The sequence below is a fragment of the Ips typographus genome, linkage group LG13 (genome assembly GCF_016097725.1).
Source record: "Ips typographus isolate SLU linkage group LG13, UJ_Ityp_2.0, whole genome shotgun sequence".
Taxonomy (NCBI): Eukaryota; Metazoa; Arthropoda; class Insecta; order Coleoptera; family Curculionidae; genus Ips; species Ips typographus.
In genome coordinates, this window is record NC_138434.1 from 2,354,294 (window position 1) to 2,381,342 (window position 27,049).

General features: G+C 34.1%; 1 protein-coding gene across 4 annotated transcripts in view; it reads right to left on the reverse strand.

The window, feature by feature from the left end:
• The window catches only part of LOC145737064 (uncharacterized), a 181,211-nt gene that overhangs the window by 22,826 nt on the left and 131,336 nt on the right, over positions 1-27,049 (reverse strand). Inside the window, exon 1 of one of the 4 annotated variants that reach the window (XM_081991660.1) lies at positions 11,383-11,718. The exons of 2 other annotated variants lie outside the window; for them this stretch is intronic. In XM_081991660.1, the coding sequence (XP_081847786.1) occupies positions 11,383-11,391 (9 nt within the window). In that variant the 5' untranslated portion in view covers positions 11,392-11,718. Of the gene's footprint in view, positions 1-11,299; positions 11,719-27,049 lie in introns of those variants that run through there. One more of the 4 variants, XM_081991659.1, reaches the window with a different exon arrangement.

A 27,049-nucleotide genomic window follows, 5' to 3' on the forward strand; every position in this document is an offset into this window, starting at 1 on the left:
TAGTCTAAAAAGATTTCAAAATACTACAGAAACTGCAAAATGCTTCTAAAGCAGTCGAAAGTCTTCCAAAACCTTTTCAACTTATCTATAGAAGCTTTAAAAAGATTTCAAGACAGTCTAAAAGTTTCCAAATGCTTCTAGAGCAGTTTAACAAATTTCAAAAGTTTCTAGAACTGTCTACAAGGTTTTAAAAGCCTCAAAAGCAGTCCAAAAACTTTAATGCTCTTTATACTGCTTCTCAAGCTTCCCAAAACAGTCAAGAAGCTTCTAAAAGCTTTTAGAAGCTTAAAGAACACTATAGAGGCTTCAAAATGATCTTCAACTAGTCTAGAAGCTCTCAAAAAATTCCTTTTTTTCTTAAAAAACTATAGTTAAACCATACAAAAAATAGCACTAAATAAGCACGAAAAGATCTGAAAAAAAATCTGTCAAATGACGTGTTTTTCCATAAATTGTTCATATTAGATGTCAAATGTTATTTACAAACAGCAAAATTTCTAGAAATCCGGACTCTATTAATAAATGTTTCAGGATAGTTAGAATCTTTTGATTGGATTTGTAGTTTAAATATCTATTTGCGTGGGTTAGTTTTCTGTATACTTTTGTTTCAAATTTGTTTATACCTTTTGATTATAGAATGTCTAAAAAGTTCGTTGTTTAGTTCATTTTCTGAGTTCTATGGAGTTTATTCCATTATTTTTGATCAGATTAGCCCCGTTGTCACCAAGTTGGTTCCGTAACGATTAATCTGTGACGTCTAATCAGCTCCACATTATTCGAATTCCCATTCCAAGGACACTGCTCTGTTATACGGTAATGGATTGGCTTGCCCGAGAAATGAATAATAATAATAATTTATTTAAAAGTAATTCCATATATTAGCGCGGATTTGCTTTAAAGTTCAGCTTAATTGAAGTTTTTTTTTGCTCTCCAATACATTTGTATTTAATTACCAGCGGTGGCATTCTTACCGGTTTACACGGAAAACTTTATTATTAGATTAGGTCTTGGTGTTCAATTGATATGCGACACTTGTCACCGTATAAAATGCTAAACAATTGATTTACAACACGTACCTACATATAATTGTAAAAAACAACCGATATGGTCAGAAAGCCATAAAGTTTGCAACTGGGTTGATGACTAATTTGAGGTCTTTATCCTTTTGCCCCGTACATCATCATTAAGATTGATGGTAGTGATGAATCGCCACTGATCGTACGCAATTAACTGTAATTACCTTCGGTCTGTGAAAAATCGAAAATTGCCGCATAAACGGCCTTATTATACCCGGCGACCGCAAAAAACTACCATTTTTAACCGGGTAATTTTGGTAAATTGCGCGTGTCGAACGGTAACCGCAATCGATGGCAAAAAACAAACATGTTTTAATTTGTTCGATTGTACACTCAAAACAAATCAGGTTACCGTCTTAATGCTTGAAAGGCGTTGATGTCTCTGAGACAACAATGATTTGAAACGTCATTTTGGTTGTTTTTGGGATTATAATTGTCATTCATCCGCCAATCCACCGCCTTGACAATCCTTTTTGCATCATCTCTGACAACTTTTTTCTTTGTAAAACTGTCTGATACGTCAGAATATGGTCTGTAGAGCTCAAACACTATACCGTTTTCTTACAGTTGCGGCAACATGACATGCTTTACAGCTTCCTGGTAATTATTTTGATAGTTGTCACGTGACTGTTTAGGTAAATAGCGTACTAATGTCACGTGACAACTGTCTGATACGTTAAAACAATCAAAATTTGCTCTGTACAGCTGAAACTCTTAAAATACAAGCAGTCGAAATACCTTTTTCTTACAGTTGCGGGGCTACATGACGTGCTTTACAGCTTCATGGTAATTAATTTGTTAGTTGTCACGTGACTATTTAGATAAATAGCGTACTAGTGTCACGTGAGAACTGTCTAAAACGTCAAAACAGTCAAAATTTGCTCTGTACAGCTAAATCTCTTAAAATACCGTTTTTTTACAGTTGCGGCAACATGACATGCTTTACAGCTTCCTGGTAATTATTTTGATAGTTGTCACGTGACTGTTTAGGTAAATAGTGTCACGTGACAACTGTCTGATACGGCAAAAAAGTCAAAATTTGCTCTGAAGGGCTCAAGCAGTCAAAATATAGTTTTCTTGCATCTGCAGATACATATAACGTGTTTTACAGCTTCATGGTAATTAATTTGCCAGCTGTCACGTGACTATTTAGATAAATAGCGTACTAGTGTCACGTGAGAACTGTCTAAAACGTCAAAAAAGTCAAAATTTGCTTTCAAAAGCTCAAGCAGTCAAAATATAATTTTCTTGCAGTTGCAGATACATATGACGTGTTTTACAGCTTCATGGTAATTAATTTGTTAGTTGTCACGGGACTATTTAGGTAAATAGCGTACTAGTGTCACGTGACAACTGTCTAAGATGTCAAAAAAGTCAAAATTTGCTCTGTACAGCTAAAATACTTAAAATACCGTTTTCTTACAGTTGCGGCAACATGACATGCTTTACAGCTTCCTGGTAATTATTTTGATAGTTGTCACGTAACTGTTTAAGTAAATAGTGTCACGTGACAACTGTCTGATACGTCAAAACAGTCAAAATTTGCTCTGAAGGGCTCAAGCAGTCAAAATATAGTTTTCGTGCATCTGCAGGTACATATAACGTGTTTTACAGCTTCATGGTAATTAATTTGCTAGTTGTCACGTGACTATTTAGATAAATAGCGTACTAGTGTCACGTGAGAACTGTCTAAAACGTCAAAATAGTCAAAACTTGCTCTGTACAGCTAAAATACTTAAAATACCGTTTTCTTACAGTTGCGGCAACATGACATGCTTTACAGCTTCCTGGTAATTATTTTGATAGTTGTCACGTGACTGTTTAGGTAAATAGTGTCACGTGACAACTGTCTGATACGGCAAAACAGTCAAAATTTGCTCTGAAGGGCTCAAGCAGTCAAAATATAGTTTTCGTGCATCTGCAGGTACATATAACCTGTTTTACAGCTTCATGGTAATTAATTTGCCAGTTGTCACGTGACTATTTAGATAAATAGCGGACTAGTGTCACGTGACAACTGTCTGATACGTCAAAATAGTCAAAATTTGCTTTCAAGAGCTCAAGCAGTCAAAATATAGTTTTCTTGCAGTTCCAGATATATAGGACGTGTTTTACAGCTTCATGGTAATTAATTTGCTAGTTGTCACGTGACTATTTAGATAAATAGCATACTAGTGTCACGTGACAACTGTCTAAGACGTCAAAACAGTCAAAATTTGCTCTGTACAGCTGAAACTCTTAAAATACCGTTTTTTTACAGTTGCGGCAACATGACATGCTTTACAGCTTCCTGGTAATTATTTTGATAGTTGTCACGTGACTGTTTAGGTAAATAATGTCACGTGACAACTGTCTGATACGTCAAAACAGTCAAAATTTGCTCTGAAGGGCTCAAGCAGTCAAAATATAGTTTTCGTGCATCTGCAGGTACATATGACGTGTTTTACAGCTTAATGGTAATTATTTTATTAGTTGTCAGGTGACTATTTAGGTAAATAGCGTACTAGTGTCACGTGACAACTGTCTGATACGTCAAAACAATCAAAATACAACTCTGGTCTCTCTGTGTTGACACAATATACCTATAGGGTGGCCAGAAGAAACTTTAAAGAGCTACAAATTGATTGAATCATCTTGTAACTGTCAAAATAATCAAGTACACGGAACTTAACCTAACAAATAGTAAAATTGTTCATTTTCTTGTGTTGTTTTGGTTCAATCATGATGACTTAGATTAGTAATTTTGCCGGGAGGGAAATTGTCATAATTGGACAGTCACTTTCACCACAAAAAAATTGATCAAACCCGTATTAGGTTGATCCCGGCTCTAGTACCAAACTGATATTAATATTAATCATTAAAACTGCTTAAATTAATTTTTAATTACGATCCTAGATCTACCAGATTACCTTTGTGTACTTTCTTTTTGAAAAAGTTACGTCAGCCCAATCTAGTTTGTATCAAACTGTATTAATTGTCGAAATTGGAAACTGGTTTCTGGTGACGTCATCAATCAACGAAACAACAAATCACGAAAAAAATAATTAAGCCCCCTTTTAACTGACTTAATGAATTCAGCAGGGGCGTAACACCTCCCCTGGTCAATTGTATGATAATCAGTGGTGAGGGGAAAGCCCCCCCATTGGGTTCCGTGTAATTGCCGTCAATCCAGGGCTGTACCGTTTCAGTGAAATCCCCGATAGTGCACGGTTTGGAACCTGTTCAGTACTGACCTGTATCGGTAATAGTTCTCGAGAATTGCCAAGTTGTTCTCACCTGGTTCTTGTCGTTGAATGACAAACAGATTCGAACCTCCGCATGCCTCCTATACAACAACTCCGGGTCCGATTACCGTTACAATAATAGGACGTATTGTCTACTTTTAAATACTATTAATTCCGAACCGTAATGGTTATTACACAATCAGAGGTGGTCGTGGTTTTTTTCACTGTTTAAGCAGACCAAATCGGAAATTGTCTAATTGGACAAAGTCCTGCATTACAAATAATGTTTCTGTAATTAAAATCCCTACCAAAAAAAAAAAAAAACTCAAATTATTATGTTCGAAATTTGCTTGCAACCAACTGGTAAAGTAACGGCTTTCACCATAAGAATTAAAAGTGTTAGCGTCCAAAAATGATCCATACAAACAAACACAGTTTTCAATAATGTGCCATCACAAACTACAAATCCTATCACAGTGTGACATAATAAGCAAAAAATTGCAATTATGGTCAAAATTTGCTTGTAACTAATTAGGGTAGTGAACCATGTTAAATCGGGGTGGTACCACTTTATGAAAAATACCCTGGAAAAACCGTAATTTGAACAAAATTTCGGTGCACCTGTCCATTTAATTGTGAATAATTCGGTGTGCTAAGTCTCACCGTTTGGCCGCTAGAGAGCGTCAAAGTTGATTCTTTTTTTTCGTACATTTTTGCAAATATCTCACAAACTATTCAAGTGAGAGGTGTAAAAGTTTTACCATATATGTATCTCAGTGAGTTGCCACTTTTCTATTTATACAGTTTTTCCGTAGGACGCAGCACCTTTTGACAGTAAAAAATAAAAAATTGAAATTTTGACTTTTTTTGAAGGTTGGGTACTACGAATTTTCGGGCAAAATTTTGAAAATTTTAAATCCACTTTGACCGTGTAAATACGTTAGTATTAATGGTAGAAATGTGACGTAAAGTGCAAACGGGCCAGTCCGGCCCTTATACAGGAACCACGCCTTGAAAATTGTCAAAAAATACCAAAAACCGTAAATTTTTAGGGTCACTTCAAAAACGGTGGTACCTAGACCGATTTGGACACCGGATTCGAGTTTCTGAGGTCCAAATTGCTATAAAACGACACTTTTTCGGGGTGGTACCAATATGGTGGTACTTTATGGAAAATACCCTGGAAAAACCGTCATTTGGACTAAATTTTGACGCACTCTTCCATTTAATCGTGAATAACTCGGTTATTTGAAACTTTCAGCAAAAAGACATAAGAATATCGTAGATAGGCAATGAATTGGGCTATCACGTAACGTTGACTGGGGACCGCTAAGTCTCACTGGTTGGCCGCTAGAGAGCGTCAAAGTTGATTCTTTCAAAAAACTCAAAAACAAAAATTTTAAAAACAGTCCTGCAAACTTACGGTGTTGGGTTAAGGAGTTGATTAGAATCATGTTCGGTCTCTTGCACATTTTTCGTAACTTTCACCATTTCTGAATTATTTAGCAAAAACTGGTTTGATGTAACAAATTTTCAAATCAGTTGAAATTAGTAGTTAAAGTGATTTAAAATTTGAATATTCTGTAACTCAGTTATTATTGGGAGTTCAGGGTGGTTCAACCACTTAAAAGAACCGTTTTGAGCTCCTCTTTCAACTGGTCTAAAGTTAAAAATTCTGTCCCTATAATTGTGTACAGGGTGACAAAAATAGTGAACCACAACATTTTCCTTGCACTCCCTGTATATTGGAAGCAAAAAGGGTCCTGAAAACTTACGGTGTTAGATTAAGGAGTTGATTAGAAACATTTTTGGTCTCTTTCAAATTTTTCGTAACTTTTACCGTTTCTGAGTTAATTAGCAAAAACTGGTTTGATTTAACAAATTTTTGAATCAGTTCAAAATTTTGGTTTAAAATCTGAGCACTATGTAACTTCGTTATTTTTGGGAGTTCAAAGAAGTTAAACCACTCAAATTAACCGTCTTGAGGTCCTTTTTCCAGTGGTGTTAAGCAAAAAATCCTATCTGAAAAATTGCGTACAGGGTGACCGAAAACACGAGTCAGTCACCATAATTCTCATACACATGTATACTGGAAGCAAAACCGACCGTGCAAACTTACGGTGTCAGGTTAAGGAGTTCATTAGAAACATTTTTGGTCTCTGGAAAAACTGGTTTGGTTGAGAAAATGGTGGTCTGAAATATTTAAAGGGCAAAGACAAAATCGCTTGTAAAACCCACTTGGAGTGAGAAAATTACAGTTTTAAGCATATTTTTGGAATCCTCATTAAATTTCCTATCCAATAACCTGAAAAAACATTACAAAATTTGGTACAGTCAGGAAGAAAAGCGGTGTCAAAGTTTGAACTGCAAGGAACTCAGTTTGAAAGGACAGCAAGGGACAAAATCGCCTGCAAAACCTACTTGGAGTGAGAAAATTACAGTTTTAAGCATATTTTTGGAATCCTCCTTAAATTTTATATTATATATATAAATATCTCGCAAACTGTAAGAGCTACCAAGTTAATTCTTTGATGTGAACGGTGGATTCCAAATGGACACCACAAAATGGTGTACAGAAAAACTGTTCGGTTATAACCTCAATTCTAGAAATTGACCAACTGGAAATTCTTCAATCAGAATATACAAATCTCGCATATTCTAAGCGGTACAATGTCAAAATGGCGATTCTACTTGAAAAAAACTGGTTTGTAATGAACAAACCGAGTGTCCTTATTATTTATCTAAATCAGAGTGCATTGCAAAGGTGCAGGCGACCAAATCGGATCTAATAATTCGACGTTGAAGTATATAAATCACACACAAAAAGCTCAAGGCTTCACGTGAAGTGATTTATGAACACTGAATGAATTCACACATTTTCACAGTCTGGGTTTCGCCATTTCTTTAAATCGTTTCTTGCATTATTATTAATTCAATGTAACCGTAACCGTTTCGTGTTAAATCGTTGAATACAATTTGGTACACTAATTCCTAATATGTCAGTAATGCCCACTAATTTCTTGTAATGCCCAGTAATTCCAGAGAACTAACCTAACCTAGCCTAACTCCTGAATTACCACAACTAGAGAGCCTTATTTTAAATGGGACACCCTGTATATTTTTTTTAATTTTGTATTCTACGTCAAATTCTAGTTACATATTTCGTGTTTTAATCTCATATACCTATCTGTATCCGTTTCCGAGATATTTACCATTTTATGTGAAATTTGATATTTTTGGACTCCAAAACATTTTTTAATTTAGTATGGATGTCAGGAAATTCAGTCAAAACTGTTTTAATTGCTACACACAACACTTTGTATAGACTTTTATATGTCGATGGATAGAAAATAAGATGGGCTTTCAAAAAATATGGACGCCTGTGTTGATAGGTTGCTTCATTTTGCCGCCAGAGGGCTCCAAATCTAACTAAATGTTTTCTTTGACTTTTACCGCTCTAATTTTTTTAATAGGGCCGATACGGCCCTGATATTTGGCACAATGATTACCAAATCTAAGGTAGTAGCAAAACTGTGGAAATACAATCATTAAGGTCGATTTTCGCTTGCACTAACTGGCCAACATAACGCAAAACCCATTAGGATAGTGGCGGTGTTTCAGGCAAATTTGACCCTTACGAAAATTGTCATTTGCAAAAACAGTTTTTCAAACAATTTACATTTTGGTAGACCTAGTGAGTCACGTGACCGTGTTTTCCTAATTTTCTATGGTCAAATTAGCCTTTAATCAGTCAAAAAATGTTTGTGGTGCACCCTGTCACTAAACCGTAAATATCACGTGTATTTGTAGCACTTTGTATATACTTTTATATGTCGATCGACAGCCAATGAAATGAGCTTCCCATTGACGTATAAAAATCGATTGGGTAGTGGCACCGTTTGCCCGCTAGAGCGCGTAAAAGTTGACCAATTTTTTTTGGTGCATCCTTTTGTTTAATCCTCAAAAACTCGCTTAATTGCACTATTTTTGATAGAGTTCTGTACGTCAGTGAACAGCCAATGAAATGAGATTTCTAAAAATACCCAATTTGGGTTAATAGGTTGAACGGTTTGGCCGCTAGAGGGCGTCAAAGTTGGCTCGTTTTCAAATGGCATTCGGAGGCGCTACCGCGTAACTAAACATTTCTTTCGTGTACCTCCAACTGGCAAAATGAACAATTTTTAGCTTATTACACCGTTGAACCTCTTAGATAAACATCAATGCGGTAAAGTTCAGACCCATTACGACATTTGTAAAGGTTAGAATGCTATAGTTAACTGTTATATTAGAGAAATTTCATTCGGTATTCAAGGCCAAAATCTACAAGAAACGCTCTTCTAAAAGTGCAATTTTGTATAACTCTGAATTGGGACACCCTAAAGTTTATAACACATTTGAATTCTACACACAATTACCTACGATACGACATTTACATGTCTCGTATCAAATCAACAGTTTTCAAGATAACCAACAATCAAATTTAAGTTGCTCTCTAAAATGCTGTATTTGCGAAAAGAGCAATCAAAATCCACTTTTTTAAATAGAACACCCTGTATATTATTACGTATTTTAATTCTGTGTGCAATGCAGTTTTTCATTAAAATTTTTTAGTTAGAATTTTTATTAGAATTTATATTTTGCGTATAATAACCTACAAATCAACATCAAATGTCATACAGTTTGTGAGATATTTGCAACTCAATTTTGGGATTAATCAGACTGGACTGTAAAAGCAAAAAGGCTTTAAAAAATAATTAGGCCACCCTGTATATTTTTGCTAACACTGTATTCAAACAAATGTTTTACAAATTTACATTTGTAAATGTAATTACAAATTTTATAGGATTGAGCACATTAATCAGAGATTGCCAAAATGTTTTAAAAATGCTTGTGAGTTTTAAAATGTTAAAATGTTTTATGGTGAAAGATTTTGGTTTACTAGCAGAAATTTTATAGGTGAATTTTTTTTTAAGTAAATATTTTAGTTTTCCAAGAAAATTTGACTAGTAAATCACAAATACTGTGTTTCTGGTAGTTCAAATTTTTCACCGCTTTTCTCCCTGACTGTACTAAATTTTGTAGTGTTTTTTGAGGTTATTGGATAGCAAATTTAATGAGGATTCCAAAAATGTGCTTGAAACAGTCATTTTCTCACTCCAAGTAGGTTTAGCAGGTAATTTTGTTCCTGACTGTTTTTTAAACTGTGTTTCTGGCAGCTCAAATTTTGACAGCGCTTTTATTACTGACTATACCAAACTTGTACTGTGTTTTTTTAGGGTTATTGAATAGAAAATTTAATGAGGATTCCAAAAATGTGCTTAAAACAGTAATTTTCTCAGTCCAAGTGGGTTTTGCAGGCGATTTTCTCCCTGACTGTTCTTTTAAACTGTGTTTCTGACAGTTCAAACTTTGACACCGCTTTTCTCCCTGATTGTACTAAATTTTGTACTGTGTTTTTTAAGATTATTGGATAGGAAATTTAGTGAGGATTCCAAAAATGTGCTTAAAACAGTCATTTTCTTTCTCCAAGAAGGTTTAGCAGGCAATTTTGTCCCTGACTGTTCTTTTAAACTGTGTTTTTGGCAGTTCAAATTTTGACACCGCTTTTCTCGCTGACTGTACTAAATTTTGTAGTGTTTTTTGAGGTTATTGGATAGGAAATTTAATGAGGATTTAAAAAATGTGCTTAAAACAGCCATTTTCTCACTCCAAGTGGGTTTTGCAAGCGATTTTCGCCCTGACTGTTTTATTTAAACTGTGTTTCTGGCAGTTCAAACTTTGACACCGCTTTTCTCGCTGACTGTATTAAATTTTGAAGTATTATTTGAGGTTATTGGATAGGAAATTTAATGAGGATTCCAAAAATGAGCTTAAAACAGTAATTTTTTCACTCCAAATAGGTTTAGTAGGTAATTTTGTTCCTGACTGTTTTTTAAACTGTGTTTCTGGCAGTTCAAACTTTGACACCGCTTTTCTCGCTGACTATACCAAACTTGTACTGTGTTTTTTGAGATTATGGGATAGGAAATTTAATGAGGAATCTAAAAATGTACTTAAAACCGTAATTTTCTCACTCCAAGTAGGTTTAGCAGGCAATTTTGTCGCTGACTGTTTTTTCAAACTGTGTTTCTGGCAGTTCAAATTTTGACACCGCTTTTCTCGCTGACTGTACTAAATTTTGTAGTGTTTTTGAGGTTATTGGATAGGAAATTTAATGAGGATTCCAAAAATGAGCTTAAAACAGTAATTTTCTCACTCCAAGTGGGTTTTGCAGACGATTTACTCCCTGACTGTCCTTTAAACTGGGCTCAAATTTCAGACCACAATTTCAACTGATTTAAATACATGTTGCACCAAACCAGTTTTTCCTAAATAATTCGAAAAGGGTGAAAGTTACAAAAAAATTTCAGGAAACCAAAAATGTTGCTAAATAACTCCTTAACTCAACACCGTAAGTTTGCAGTACACAGAGTGTGCAAGAAAATTATGGTGGTTCACTATTTTTGTCACCCTGTACACAATTTTCAAGATAGAATTTTTTACTCTACACCACGGGAAAGAGGAGCACAAAACGGTTCTTTTAAGTGGTTGAATCTTCCTGAACTCCCAAAAATAACTGAGTTACAGTGTGCTCAAGTTTCCAAACACAATTTCAACTGATTTGAATTTTTTTAAATTTGTTTTTGAAAATTGTTGCATCAAACCAGTTTTTGCTAAATAACTCAGAAACGGTAAAAGTTATAAAAAATTTCAACGAGAGCATAAATGTTCGTAATTTTAGTTTCGCAGTCAGTATACAGGGAGTGCATGAAAAGTGCAGTGATAACCGTAAATATGATGAGACCCAAAAATGTATATTTTTTTTTTAAATTTTCAAGGATTGTGCGGTTTGTCAAACAGGGTTGTATTCGCACGAATTCAGGGCACTACCGGCTGATTTTTATAAAAGGATAAGCACCACACCAAAAAAAAAATTGAAAAACAGCGTCGGGTACTTACATTTGAGGACAAAATCATCATAATTACAAAACACAAAAAACTTTGGCTAAGCCTACGTTACGAACAGTACAAACGGCACTTACTAGGAACATACTAAATTCAGTCAAATCCAAAATATCTTTAAAAAACAAATTGCAATCCAGGATTGGACCGGGGGGAAAGGGTGGTTTTTTAATCCAATCGGGGGCAAACACCCTCCGTAGCAGGGGCGGCCATGTTCAACGCAAACGTCCAATAGGCTCGTAACAATCCCCCCCGTCCCTTCACGTGTTACTACCCCCCAAAATTGATTGCGGGTCACGTGTCACACACAAGCAACAACACTGAACTGAAGTTTGCGACGTCGTAGCCAACTTCAGACCGGTTTTTGCGCGCACGCTCTGTTATTACAACCATCCGCGGCCCTCAATGGCTGCTTCAGCACTAATTCTCCTGGTCTTCGGTAATGGTCAACCAGTCACCAAATAATGAAATGGTTTTGATGGTGGTGGGGGCGTTTTTTTTTAATGAATTATTCTCTTACCTACGGTTTATCGGAGGTAAAAGGTGAACACGCTTGTTCTGGTGAAGTTTACCGACTCTTATTACTACCAGAACCGTATAGATCTCTCGAAAGTGTATTGATAAGGAAGTTTACCACCTAAAATTACCAAAAAAAAACACTCAAAATTTAATTAGAATGACTACCAAATCTTGGGTACGTAAGGATCATTTTTCCTTCATTTATACCATTGATTTAACGGCTTATCCTATTTTAAACTCATTTTGTTGCAAGCAATTTTCGACTTTATTGCAATTATTACAACAATCTTCTGGTGTAGAATTTCTGACACAAATCAGAACAAATCTGAGACGTACGTCAAAATCATTTTTGCTTCCTTTAAGTCTGAACATTGTTTAAACTATTGAAGACTGCTGTAGAACTGCCAGAAGTGAAATTTAAGAGTCAGAAGCTTTTGTCTGTCAGAAGCCTCTGAACTATTTGAAACCTGCCAGAACCACCTGGGAGCCATTTTAAAACTGCCAGAAGCCTCTAAGCCATGTTTAAACCACTTTAGATTGTAGAACTGCCAGAACCCTCTAACAGTAAAATTTAAAGGCCAGAAGCTTCTAAAAAGTTATTTTTATCTTCCAGAGGGCTCTGAACTATTTAAAACATGCCAGAAGCCTCTGGGAGCCATTTTAAAACATCGAGAACTGCCAGAAGCCTCTAAACAATGTTTAAACCATTGAAGACTGCTGTAGAACTATCAGAAGCCTCTAACGTTGAAATTTAAGAGCCAGAAGCTTCTAAAAATACTTTTATCTGCCAAAGGGCTCTGAACTATTTGAAACATGCCAGAAGCCTTTGCGAGCCATTTTAAAACTGCCAGAAGCCTCTAAACCATGTTTAAACCATTGAAGACTGTTCTAGAGCTGTCAGAAGCCTCTAACAGTGAAATTTAAGGGCCAGAAGCTTCTAAAACGCTATTTTTATCAGCCAGAGGGTTCTGAACTATTTGAAACATGCCAGAAGCCTCTGGGAGCCATTTTAAAACTGCCAGAAGCCTCTAAACAATGTTTAAACCATTGAAGTCTGCTGTACAACTGCCAGAAGTCTCTAACAGTGAAATTTAAGAGTCAGAAGCTTTTAAGAGCTCATTTTTGTCTGTCAAAAGCGTCAGAACTATTTGAAACCTGCCAGAAGCCTCTGGGAGCCATTTTAAAACTGCCAGAAGCCTCTAACAGTGAAATTTAAGGGCCAGAAGCTTCTAAAAAGTCATTTTTATATTCCAGAAGCCTCTGGGAGCCATTTTAAAACTGCCAGAAGGCTCTAAACAATGTTTTAACCATTGAAGACTGTTCTAGAGCTGTCAGAAGCCTCTAACAGTGAAATTTAAGGGCCAGAAGCTTCTAAAACGCTATTTTTATCTGCCAGAGGGTTCTGAACTATTTGAAAAATGCCAGAAGCCTCTGGGAGCCATTTTAAAACATCGAGAAGTCTCTAAACAATGTTTAAATCATTGAAAACTGTTGTAGAACTCCCAGAAGCCTCTAAAAGTGAAATTTAAAGGCCAGAAGCTACTAAAAAGATATTTTTATGTACCAGAGGCCTCTAAACTATTTGAAACATGCCAGAAGCCTCTGGAAGCCATTTTAAAACTGCCAGAAGCCTCTAAACCATGTTCAAACCATTGAAGACTGCTGTAGAACTACCATAAGCCTCTAAAAGTGAAATCTAAGGGCCAGAAGCTTCTAAAAATATATTTTTATCTGCCAGAGGGCTCTGAACTATTTGAAACATGCCAGAAGCCTCTGGGAGCCATTTCAAAACAGCGAGAAGTCTCTAAACAATATATTTAATAAGGGTCATTTTAGCTTCCTTTAAAGCATTGATGTAACGCCTTATCACATTCGAAACTAATTTTGTTGTAAGTGAATTTCGACTTTATATAGCAACTTGAACCATATACAAATTTACAATACAACTGTTTAATTATCTCTTACTTAACTCAAACTTTGACCTTTTGAAAATGAAGTCAGAAATGGCATTTGAGTCAGTATTTTCAAAATCTGGGGGTTACGGTACTGACACTCGCTGTGTAGGCAGTAAATTGACCTTAAAATCTAGAGACAAATTGTATTTTTTCCATAAAACCGTACTTTACTGAAATTCTGATCATTACCATCAGAAAGAAAGAATCGTCAGTTAAAACGCTATGAAACCAAACTTATCCCAGTATTTTCGAAAACTGGGGGTTACGGTCCTGAAATTTTTGACCATAAAATCCAGGGACGTATAGCATTTTTTTAATAAAAAAATAGCATAATAATTTTTAATATATTAGAATAATATATAATACTCTTACTTAACTTAAGCTTTAATAATTTTTTTTGGAATGAGTAATTTTGTTGCAAGTTTCTCTCTTTCTATTTGCGCAATATTTGCCATCTCTGTAATCAATTTATCAAAGAAATGCTACCGCAATATCCTCCACTGATATACCATAAACTGGATTACCGGGAAAATCGATTAATTTCAATCCAAACCGATTGGTTTTTCGGTATATAATAGTCCGGGAGAGTTAAAGGTATCAAATCCACTTTATACGAGTCGGCTTAAATTTTTATTGGAGCGCCTAAAAAAAGATTAGTTTTCAGGTTGATATACGATTCGAGGATTATAATTCAAGCCCTCCAAGTAGCTATTATATATTGTGGACAAATAATAAGCTTTTAAGCGGTTTTAAATGTTTAGACTCTGGTCTTAGAATTGTTAATGTAAATAAGTTGCTGCTTACGCTTTTTGGTGCTTACGGAATTATTTTCATCAAAATCATTCGATAAACATCATGGAAAAATAAAACTATTATATACACTCTTAGGAAGCATTTTCCTTTCCTTTGGGGAAATAAGTAATAACTAGACAACTTCGCAAAAAATTTTAAAGATAAATTCAACGTCAAACATGTTGCTGAACATGTTTTTCTGAAACACCCTGTAACATTTCTTCATTTTATTTTGTTTTAACATTACTAACCTTGTTAATTAGATATTCTGCAAAAACAACATCACTGGTGTGTAAATTATAAATTTTTTCGTGTTTTAAGGTAATAAGCAATGTTGCCAAGTCAAGATGTTTAATGACGGTGAGTAATCAGTCAAAAAACGGTAGATAAAAACAAATTCATTTTATATTATTATTATACAGGGTGTCTTGTAATAGTTGTAAAAGATTTTAATTATTGATTCTTGATATAAATAATCTAAAAACCGTACTTCAAAAATACAAATTTTTAATTTTTTTTTATTAATAATTGTTAGATCACGCGGTTTTAAAAAATAATTTAGCTAAACAGTCACGTGACCATTGTCAAAATCACAAATCTCAAAAACACGTTTTATATCAAATACTACAAGAAAACGTTTCTAAACCGTGATTTTTGCAACTTTAGAGCATAGTTTGACAGTTTTGACGTTAGTGACAGTTAGATTGTAGACCACTATTTAGCTAGGCGGTCACGTGACGATTATCAAAAAACTATCAGAAATTTAAAAAAATCGTCTTGTTTCAAAAACTGTATTTAAATGTAAATTCTAGTCAAATTTTGACATTAGTGACAGACATCACGTAGTTTTAGAGGATAATTTGGATTGAGAAAATGGCTGTTTTAAGCGCATTTTAATACTAACACAAAAAGTGAAAATGTAAATAAAAAGTTTCATAACCAACATAATGACAGTGTAATTAAAAACAGTAAATTATATACAAAAAAACAGAACGCTAAAAGAACCACAAAAACTGTAGATATACCGTTCTAACGATAGACCTGGCAACATTGGTCATAAGTGTTTACTTCCCGGAAAGCTAGTAATTAATTTGAAGTCATTTTGAACCAAAAATCAAAAGTTTAGTGAAATTTTTCATTAAGAATCGTCTTGGAACAAGTTTCACAGTTTTTTCATTTCTTTCTTTTCTTTTTTCATATTTTCTTTTGCGTTCTGTGTGTGTCTTCTTAGTTCTTCAATTTTTGTTTGTCTCCTTTCGTTGTTTTTAACCTTTTGTTTTTCTTTCATTCCTTATTTTTCTTTTGCTGTTCTTCTCTTTCGTCTTTATTTTCCTTTTCTTTGTCTTCTTACGTTTTCACTTCTCTTATTTTTTGTTGTTGTTGTTTATGATTTTTCTTTTGTCTCGTTTTCTTTCTGAAGCTTTATTCAATATTTTGGCCTTCTTCTTGTTCTTCCCTTTTTAAAATAATGGAGAATTGTGAAATATCTCAGAAACTGTCCACTATCAGTACAGCAACTTATGTAGCTTGAACAGCCGAATTGGACTACACTAAAATATATAGGGTGTCCCATTTAAAATAACTAGCTTTGAAAACACTTGACAAATAGTTTTGAAACTGTTAAGTCAAGAAACGAACCGTTATCACCAACCTAATAATAATTGTTTTAAGTGATATTATTGCATTTTTGTTGTTAAGGTGTGCTAAAACACACACATCAGACAATAATCCCGATTTACCCAATAATCCATATTTACCAAAGTGAATTTACGACTGGTTATTCTTATCTTAACACTATTTTCACTTTGCTAACACCACCAAACGAAAAATTCAGTATAATCCAAGTTGCTTTATTGCTGTTAAAGTTGAGGATTAGTCTGGATGTTTTTATGCGGATGACACCGCTTTTCTAGTTGCTATTTCTTTCAATTTTTTTAAAGTCATAAATCGACTAAAATAGTTTCGACAAGATTAAGCGTACAAAATAAATGGAATATATTAACCTTTACAGATTCATTGCGAAGAGAAATGTATCCATACATTAAACAAATCTTTCTAGACTTGGAGCTGCCACGCTGCTTTTACTGGTTTCCTTATATCAGAATTTATCGCCTATCGGATTTAACATGGCGATTTTATTCCCCTGTCTCTCTCTCTCACTTATTCAGATCTAGAAGGACCATGATGGATGATGTTGCTTCCGTACATCTGAGGTCAAAAAGTGTTCAAAAAATTGGAATTTCCCAGCCGAACAACGATCGGAATGCAACATGTTACTTTGATTAGGGTTTGTGTAATATATTGGCTTGTTCGTCTACGATTAAACCTGAACTAGTTCCAGTCCTGTAATAGTTCAATAAATAACGTTATTATTGATGTGTTTTACGGTCACCACGTGCAACATTTTCGTTTTCCGCTGATTTCTCTTTTTTTACCTATAAAAACTGGATTTCAAAATTGAATTCAGAATTAGCGTTTTGTGAATCAATTATCTGTTATTTACAAACTTTTTTAAAATATAAAAGACAAGAAATGTTTGTATATCTACATACAGGTTATGTCTGTGTGTTTAAAGACTGCCCTGTATATTGTACACAAGATGAAATTTTTCAAATGTGTCTCTGACTGGCAGTGTTGCCAAACTCACCATTCTTCTCTAACTTCGATTCGAACTAAATCAATCATATTTGTAAACAATATTTGCATTTATGCAGTGTTGCAAAACTGGCCAAAAATGCAATTTTGGCTCTAACAATTTCAGCTTTTACCACTGAATTTTACAAATTTTTACATTATATAAACTACCTTTTTATGGTCACGTGACTATCTTTGACTAGTGTCACTTTACGTTTTACAGTGGTGCTAGACGTGACGTTTCACCACTGTCTAAATTTGATTTACCAAAATTTTCAAAATTTAAACTTAATTTTTGAACGTCACGTGACTAATTATGACAGGTGTCAACTGGCTTTTATAATGTTGGCAGACTGTGAATTCAATTCCTTGGTCACGTGATCTGTATTTTACAATATTCGCCTTTACCACTGTTTAAAACGAATTTGGTATATTTTTTAAGTTTGAATTATTTTATTGGTCACGTGGCTGTTTTTGATTAGCCTTACTTGGCCGATTTATTTAAACCAACTTGCCTTTACAGTGTTGACAGCTCAAAAATTGCATTCCCTTTGTCACGTGACAAGTATTTTACAATCTTAGTTTCTGTGACTGCATTTTTAAAATCACGTGACGTGTCTGTTTCAATTTTACATTTCAGCACTGTCTAAATTTAGTTTGGAAAATTTTCACAGTTTAAATTACCTTCTTGTAGTCACGTGATTGTTTGTACAGTGTTGCCAGCTTGATGATTACCATTTTTCGGTCACGTGATCTATTTTTTACAATTTTAGCTTTCACCACACTCTAAATTTTATTTAGAACTTCAAACTAACTTTTTCTAGTCACGTGACTGCTTTTGACTAGTGCCATCGTGCTTTTACAGTGTTTCTAGTGCAAAAATTGCATTTTTCATGTCACGTGACGTATATTTTACCATTTCAGCTTTTACCACTGTTTAAACTTCGGTTAGAAAATTTTCACAACTTAAATTACCTTCTTGTAGTCACGTGATTGTTTGTACAGTGTTGCCAGCTTGATGATTACCATTTTTCGGTCACGTGATCTATTTTTTACAATTTTAGCTTTCACCACACTCTAAATTTCATTTAGAACTTCAAACTAACTTTTTCTAGTCACGTGACTGCTTTTGACTAGTGCCATCGTGATTTTACAGTGTTTCTAGTGCAAAAATTGCATTTTTCATGTCACGTGACGTATATTTTACCATTTCAGCTTTTACCACTGTTTAAACTTCGGTTAGAAAATTTTCACAATTTAAATTACCTTTTTGTGGTCACGTGATTGTTTGTACAGTGTTGCCAGCTTGATGATTACCATTTTTTGGTCACTTAATCTGTATTTTACAATTTTAGCTTTTACCACTCTCTAAATTTTATTTAGAACTTCAAACTAACTTTTTCTAGTCACGTGACTGTTTTTGACTAATGTCACTGTGTTTACAGTGTTGCCAACAGAAAATTCTCTGTGAAAAAATTCCTACTTTTTAAGTTTGTTTAGTAAGCCTTTTTTCTAGCCATGCAATTTAATTGACAGTTGACAGTTTTCAAACTACACATCAAATAATGGTTTAACAGTTAATAGTTTGCAGTTGTTTTAACAAAAATTGTTTACGATTTAAATGTTTTTAAAATTGTAATTCAATTAAAAATTAAATCACGTGTTTTGTTCACCTTTCGACAATGAGTAGTCAGGTGACTTTAAATGACAGTTTTGTACAAATCAAACACAATGTTTATAAACAAATGGTCTTAGCCTTCAAATTGTAGTATGTAAATTTTGGTCACCTGTTTTTGACTAGTGTCAATTTCGCTTTACGGCGTTGTCAGCTTAAAAATTGCATTTTTCGGTCACGTGACGAGAGACCATCATTTTACTATTATAATTTAAACTTTTCTTAAAATTAATAAAAAAAAATGTTTAAAATTAAGTTAGAGAACAGAAAATTTGACCAAACAAAAAAAAAACATAATATTAACTTAAAATTAACATTAACTTAAACTGATCAAATTGGACTTTAAACTGCGGTGTAAAGCCTGCTTTAGATAATGGCGGTAGAAAATGATAAAAGAAAAGCAAAGAAGCCCACCTTAAGATAGGTTAGGTTAGCTTGTTTCTGTTCTACTTACTAGCTAAAAAAAATAAAAAATTATTAATTTCAAACCGCTTAAAAAAGTGGTCAGTCACGTGTTTGGTTGACCTTCTCTCACAGAGTGGTCAGCTGATTCTAATTTCTATAATTCAAACAAAATATTTCTGATCACATGGTACAACTTAATACCTACTTGCACAGTATAATCTAAAATTGTAGTTAAAAAAGTGTTTCTTCTATCCCCTGTAAAGTAAAAAACTTTTAGTCGATAAAATTCCAGGCTTGCGCCATCGAAATCCCCCCCTGTAATGTATTGATTGCAGTTGTCATGACAACTCCTATAGGAATCGTAGGGCGGATCCCCATTTGTGTCCTACAGGATTCCTGGGTGTGGCTTTCGGTCCCTTAAATCACGCTGCGATTAATAATCATCTAAATCTAACCTCATTTTTTTTTCACAAATTTTCATTAGTTGAAGTTGTGGTTTGAAATTTGAGCACCCTGTAACTCGGTTATTCTTGGGAGTTCTGGGAGGTTGAACCACTCAAATTAACCGTCTTGAGCTCCCCTTTCCAGTGGTGCAAAGCAAAAAATTCTATCTTAAAAATTGCGTACAGGGTGGTTAAAAAATCTGAGCCACTACAATTTTCTTGTACCCCCTGTATAGTAGCGCCACTGACGGACTGTAAAACTTCTAGTGATAAGTTTAGCAGTTCTTTACGAACAATTTTGCTCTCTTACAAAATTTTCGTAACTTTCACCCTTTCTGAGTTATTTAGCAAAAACATTGCAACACATTTTCAAATTTGTTGAAGTTTTGGTTTGAATTTTGAATACCCTGTAACTCGGTTATTTTTGGGAGTTCAGGGAACTTGAACCACTCAAATTAACCGTCTTGAGCTCCTCTTTCCAGTGATGCTGAGTGAAAAATTTTATCTGAAAAATTGCATACAGAGTGACCAAACAGTCAATTACCGTAATTTTCATGCACACTTGGTATACTGGACGCAAAAAAAAACCTGAAAACTTATGGTGCTGAGTTAAGGACTTAATTAGGAACTTTTTTAGTCTCTTGCAATTTTTTTGTAACTTTCACCGTTTCTGAGTTATTTAACCAAAACTGGTTTGATGCAACAAATCTTCAAATTAGTTGAAATTGTGGTTTCAAATTGGAACACCCTGTAACTCAGTTATTTTTGAGAGTTCAGGGTGGTTCAACCACTTAAAAGAACCATTTTAAGCTCCTCTTTCCAGTGGTGTAAAGTACAGAATTATATCTTTAAAATTGCGTACAGGGTGACAAACATAACAAACCACCATAATTTTCTTGCACACCCTGTATACTGGAAGCAAAAACGGTACTGCAAACTTACGGTGTTGGGTTAAGGAGTTGATTAAGATCATTTTTGGTCTCCAGCAATTTTTTTGTAACTTTCACCGTTTTCAAGTTTCGGAGGAAAAACTGGTTTGGTGCAACAAATATTCAAATCGGTGGTTTTTCGCAAAAAAAAATTACATACGGCCCTGTTGGCAGCTCGTATGTTGTACGATTAGTCATGGGCGACCGTACAACATAATATATTTATTGTTATTATTGCTCGAAGGTGTACGTGAAGGAATTTTTGAAAAAAACAAATTGTAAAGTGCAGCAGGACACCTAAGGCATACCGAATTCGCGAACGCGATCCTTGACTTTGACTGCGTTTACTGCCTACAGGCGATTTGATGTAAACGAAGTTACTTAGATCTACTGAATAGGTCCTTATTAAGTTAAAAATGAATATTTCTCTAAGTGTTTGCAAGTTTAGTGAGAATTAACCAGTTAATTTTAGTAAATTTTAATTAATGTCGTTACAGTTCAAATTGCCTTGAAACAAACTGTTTGCAATAAGATTTATCAGTGGTAGCAAACAAAAATTAACCATCATGACATTAAGAATCTTAGTAGGTTATACAGGGTGTCCCAAAAAACTGAACTAAACTAGACGAATCATCAAAATAATGTTACATGACCTAACCTAGTTATTCAATTCGAAATTCAAATCTCTCCTAAAGTTAGAGTTCAATATTGCCTTGTGAATTATCGTGAGACAATCAATGCAATCTTTAAGATATCATTTTTTGCTTTACACCACTGGAAAGAGGAGCTCAAAACGGTTCTTTTAAGTGGTTGAACCACCCTGAACTCCCAAAAATAACTAAGTTACAGGGTGTTCAAATTTCAAATGTCAACTTCAACTGATTTCAAAATTTGTTGCATTAAACAAGTTTTTCCTAATAACTCGAAAACGGTGAAAGTTACAAAGAAATTTTATGAAACCAAAAATGTTCCTAATCAACTCCTTAACCAAAAACCGTAAGTTTGCAGTACCGTTTTTGCTTCCAGTATACAGGGTGTGCAAGAAAATTATGGTGGTTCACTACTTTTGTCACCCGGTACGCAATTTCTAAGATATAATTTTTTACTCTGCACCACTGGAAAGAGGAGCTCAAAACGGTTCTTTTAAGTGGTCGAACCACCCTGAACTCCCAAAAATAACTAAGTTACAGGGTGTTCCAATTTGAAACCACAACTTCAACTGATTTGAAAATTTGTTGCATCAAACCAGTTTTTGTTAAATATCTCAGAAACGGTGAAAGTTACGAAAAATAATGACTTTTCAAATTAATGACCGAAAAATGGTATTTTTAAAACAAATTTCCATTTCACCGATAAATTTAATGGTACAATTTCGACGTTTTCTAAATTTTGTTTTATTAAGGTTATCATTACGCAACTTTTCTCCCACTTAACCAAACGTGTAACCTCTAACCCTTTTTAAGATCCCCATAGTGATCCTCCTTATTCTGGACACACTGTATACAGCTATTGAGTAAAATATAAACACCCTGTATAGTTTCTGATAAATTTACATCAAGACACGTCAGAGACCATAAAAAAAACTGAGAATCGAATGAAAGTGGCAAAATCGCGTGAAAAAACTTTTTTTTAATTGCTCTGAGACAGAAATCAAGTCATTTTTCACAAACCAACGCGAAATCGAATTAAAAATTAATAATAAATTCGGTACCCAAATGGGTTCTTCATATTTACGAACCGAGCAAATTAAGGGTACCACGGCAGTAAATAATTCGCTAATTTGCTTTTTTACTCTCGTTTAAAATGACACTAATGCGTCCAACCAATTTGTTGGATTATTAACTACTTTTTGCCCTGCCATTATATACCGAGTGTCCCAAATTGTGCAAACAATAACTCAGTACGATTTAATGATGCTGTGTATTATTTATGTCAGTGAATTAGGCATGCGCATATAATTAGCATGACGATTACCCTCTTCAATCATTTCGGTGTTTGAAAAGTACACGTTTGTGTGTTGCTTCATAATGTTAATTAGCATCGTGTCAGAATGCCTTAGTGTTAATTCGGTCTTTGTTTATCCAACGTGTTAACAGAGAAACAATACCTCGGGTAATTTTTGACCAAACAAGCTTTTGTGACCAGGTGTTCGTTTTGTTTTCGGTTTAGATTATTACTGTGTCATACGAGGTTTTGTTCATTTGTTTGACCAATACCAACAACCATTTTCAGTCGTTTAACCTTAAAAACTGAAAAACATCGTGAGAAGACTCGTTTGATTGTTTTTGAGATATCAACGAATCCAGAAAACTGCGAAACCGTTTGAAGAAAAAATTGCCAATAAAGTCCATTTTCCCATGCTACAAATATCCATGTTTACAGTCAGTTTGGACAGTTTAGCTGTTAGTTTTATGTCAATTTCGACCTTACGTACTATTTTTTAAGTATACCTTGTAGCATTGCATTAAGTTCTCTGTGATTTTGGTAATGAATTTCAAATTTATGTGGAAAACACCATTGTAGCAGTGTTGCCACTAATCCCAAAATTGTATTTACTCTTTTTCTGAATAAATAGAGTCACATGACCTAACAGCAGTTTAAATTTTGAAAAAAACGTGACTTTTGCCAAAAAAACATTTGAAATTAACGTCACGTGACCCAACCCACTTTTTGACCTCAAATTGTCACGTGATGTAAAAATTACAAAATTGCATTACCTTAACAAATATACAGAGTGTATCAGTTGTGAAAATAACAATGACACTATTGGAATTTTTAAGGACAACTTTAACAGTAAATATCTCAAACACGTATACAGGGTGTCCCATTTAAAATCTCCTTTTTTAGATATTCTGTTTCTTTATATTGTTTTCTTCCTATTTATCTGTCTCTTTTTTTTTTCTTTAAAGAAACGCTTTTTGCTTTTTGTTTTTTATTTTCTCTTTTTCTTTGCTGCTTCATATTTTTCTCGATGTTTTGTTTAGTTTGCTTTACATTGTTTATTGTTGGTAGCGATTTCCTTTCTTCCTTGATCTTTATTTAATTTTTTTTATTGTTTGTTGTTTTTGATTTTCATTTTCTTCATTTTCCTTATCTTGTTTTTTCTCAATATAGACATCAGTGTATAGGGTGGTCAAATACAAATTTGAATACCTTCAAATTGGTATATTGATGCCTGGAACCAAGTTACAGGATATTAAACTATAGAAGGTCTCAAATTAGGTCCACTCTGTATGTATTACTAAATAACACAGTTATGTGACATTTTAATTTTAGGCACTGTATAGGGTGGTCAAATAGAAATTTTAAAACTTATGAGTTGGTATATTGACACACCCTGTAGCTGTCAAAATAACCGAATTACAGGGTGTTAAAGTGAAAACTGTCAAAATCAGACCACACTGTAATTATTACAGTTATTTGACATTTTCACTAGACACTGTTGAGGTGGTGAATAGACGTTTTCAAGGCCTACAAATTAGTATATTGACGCTCCCTGTAGCTGTCAAAATAACCGAATTACAGGGTATTAAAGTAAAAACTGTCAAAATCAGATCACACTGTAATTATGACAGTTATTTGACATTTTCACTAGACACTGTTGAGGTGGTGAATAGACGTTTTCAAGGCCTACAAATTGGTATATTGACGCACCCTGTAGCTGTCAAAATAACCGAGTTGTATAGGGTGGTCAAATAAGGATTTCAGAGTGGATATACACACATTCTGTAGCTGTCAAAATAACTGACTTACAGGGTGTTAAATTTATTTTTAATTTATTATGATTTTTTTGCCTTTAAATTTACTTTTTTAGCTTCTCTTTTAATTTTTTATTGTGTTTTAGGTTAGGTTAGGTTTCTTTTGTTTCTCTGTTTTTTTTATTATCGGTTTTGTCTTCCATTTTTCCAAAAAAAAAACAAGCAGAACCATTCTTAGAAGACTGTGAAACTGGTTAAAACAAAAATTCAATTTTCTACCTATAAAGCTCATTTTTGCATCTTATCAATATCAAAGTTTACGGTAATTTCGACTGGTTTGCCTGTAATAGTTTTAAGCCAATTTCGACCTTACGTTTTTTTTTTTCCGTGCAACTTATACACAGATCAAATGAGTTACGTTTTTAACCGCAAACTGGAAAATTAGTTATTTTTATACGCACGTAACTGGTAGTCAGAGCTTCTGAATACTGCATATTATGAGTCCATCAATAAAAAGAAGCGTTTATTTGCATTCGGTGAATTAAATCAGAAAAAAATCCCACAAAAGCAACTTTGCATAATCATAATTTGCATGTAGGTCGTGAATCCCCACGTTTCGGGGAAATTTATCATGATTTGAGGTTAGGAATCGACCGCAAAATGAAATTACCACGGAAAATTTAACGTTTAAATTGTGATTTATGATATTTAATAAAAATAATTCAGTAGAGTAATATTCTGGAAATTTGAGTAGTACAGAAGTATTCAAATTTTTTTTTTAAATTGGCATAAGCCTCTGGAGGCATTTTAGAAATGCCAGAAGTCTCTAAATACTATTCTAAACATGCCAGAAGCCACTAACAGCCTCACAAATACACGATTTTTTTTAAAATTGGCATAAGCCTCTGGAGACATTTTACAAATTCCAGAAGTCTCTAAATAATATTCTAAACAGGCCAGAAGCCTCTAACAATCTCACAAGTATAATTTTTTTTTTAAATTGCCAGAAGCCTTTTGGAGACATTTTTAAAATGACAGAACCCTCTAAATAGTACAGAAAACATGCCAAAAATTTCCAGAGGCCTCTAACAACCATCTAAATCTTCGAACAATTTTTTAAAACTGTCCAAGATATCTGCAGACACTTTGAAAATGCTAGTAGACTCTAAATAATACTCTAAACACCTCTAACAGCATCACAAGTATTCAACAATTTTTTTAAAAATTAGCAGAGCAGAGGCCTCTGGTGACTATTTGAAAATGCCAAAAGTCTCTAACAGCCTCACAAGTATTCCAGAATTATTTTAAAATTGCCAGGGACCTCTGGAGACCGTTTGAAAATGCCAAAAGCCTCGAAATTCTATTGCAAACATGCTTGAAGCCTGAATCCTCTAAACAGTACAGCAAATATACCAAAAATTTCCAGAGGACTCTAACAACCACCTAAATTTTCAAAATTTTTTAAAAAGTGTCCAAAAAAGTGAAATATTGATTGAATTTACTACAGTTTGGATGGAAAACCTTTGAAACAACAAAAAGGACATTTTTGGTTCTAAAATCCAATTTTTTTTCCTAACCAACTTTTGGGTGGTGAATTGCAAGAAATTGGAACCAACAGGTGGTTTGCTGCTCAAGCTCCTTTTCAGATTAGTCTTTGAGAGTAAGCTTCTGAATCCGAGATCGTAAACCGTCGATAAGATGATAGATAGGTGTCAGGGCAACCGAATAGAATAATCATAATATAATAATGCCATCATAATATTCTGCTACGGGATTACATCTGCTTTAAAACTGATTTATTGGAACGGATTACACCTACGATCTTTAAAACGGAAAAATAATACACACACACAATGCCACTGTATCTCTTCCAAGAAGGGGTATTATTTACATTTTGTTATCTGTCTTTAAAAGGTTTTTGAATGGCGGCCATATTGAATGATTAATTGATAGGCATTTGTCTGTTATTATTATTATTAGAGGCTCGTTTTGTATGTACAATCAGACTGACTTTAAGGGATGAAATCATCCCTTAAAACATTTTTGTTTAACATGACCGAGGCACGCGACCAACTCACCCCTATTAAATCATACAAAGAGGGTGAAAACACCTTTTCAAAGGTACAATCCGCACCAATAATGGTGTAATAATTGCGTTTTACACCCACAATTTTATTGATCCGCATATTTCCAACACTGTTTAGCATATAACCTTTAAACTTGCCGACGATTTATCTCTAAAGAGTGTAATAATTTCTGGTGTCACTTGCTCGAACAACAATTAAACAATTAATTTAATGCTCGACGATAAATCATTTTGTGCGCCATTTTGAGTTTTATATACCGGGTGTTTGTACTTTGGAAGTGACGTTTTGGTGAATCAGCACACAAATTTCAGAATTTTCCAACTATTTTACTTTTGGTCCAGTTAACTGGCGTCTTTCCCAGTTTTTGGACAAATTGACTACAGTTCTTCTGAATTGATCAAAATTCATGGTTATAACCTTAAAACGGAATTTTTGATGTTTTGAACCTAGATTCTTGACTAAAGCTTAAATTCAATAGTCTCCAGTATAACAATTAATAGGGTTATTTTGTAACTTACAGGGTGATTCAAAATATCAATTTGTAGCTCTTAAAACACGTTTTTGACCACCCCATATAACGTCTCTAGTAAAAAGGTCAAATAACTGAGGT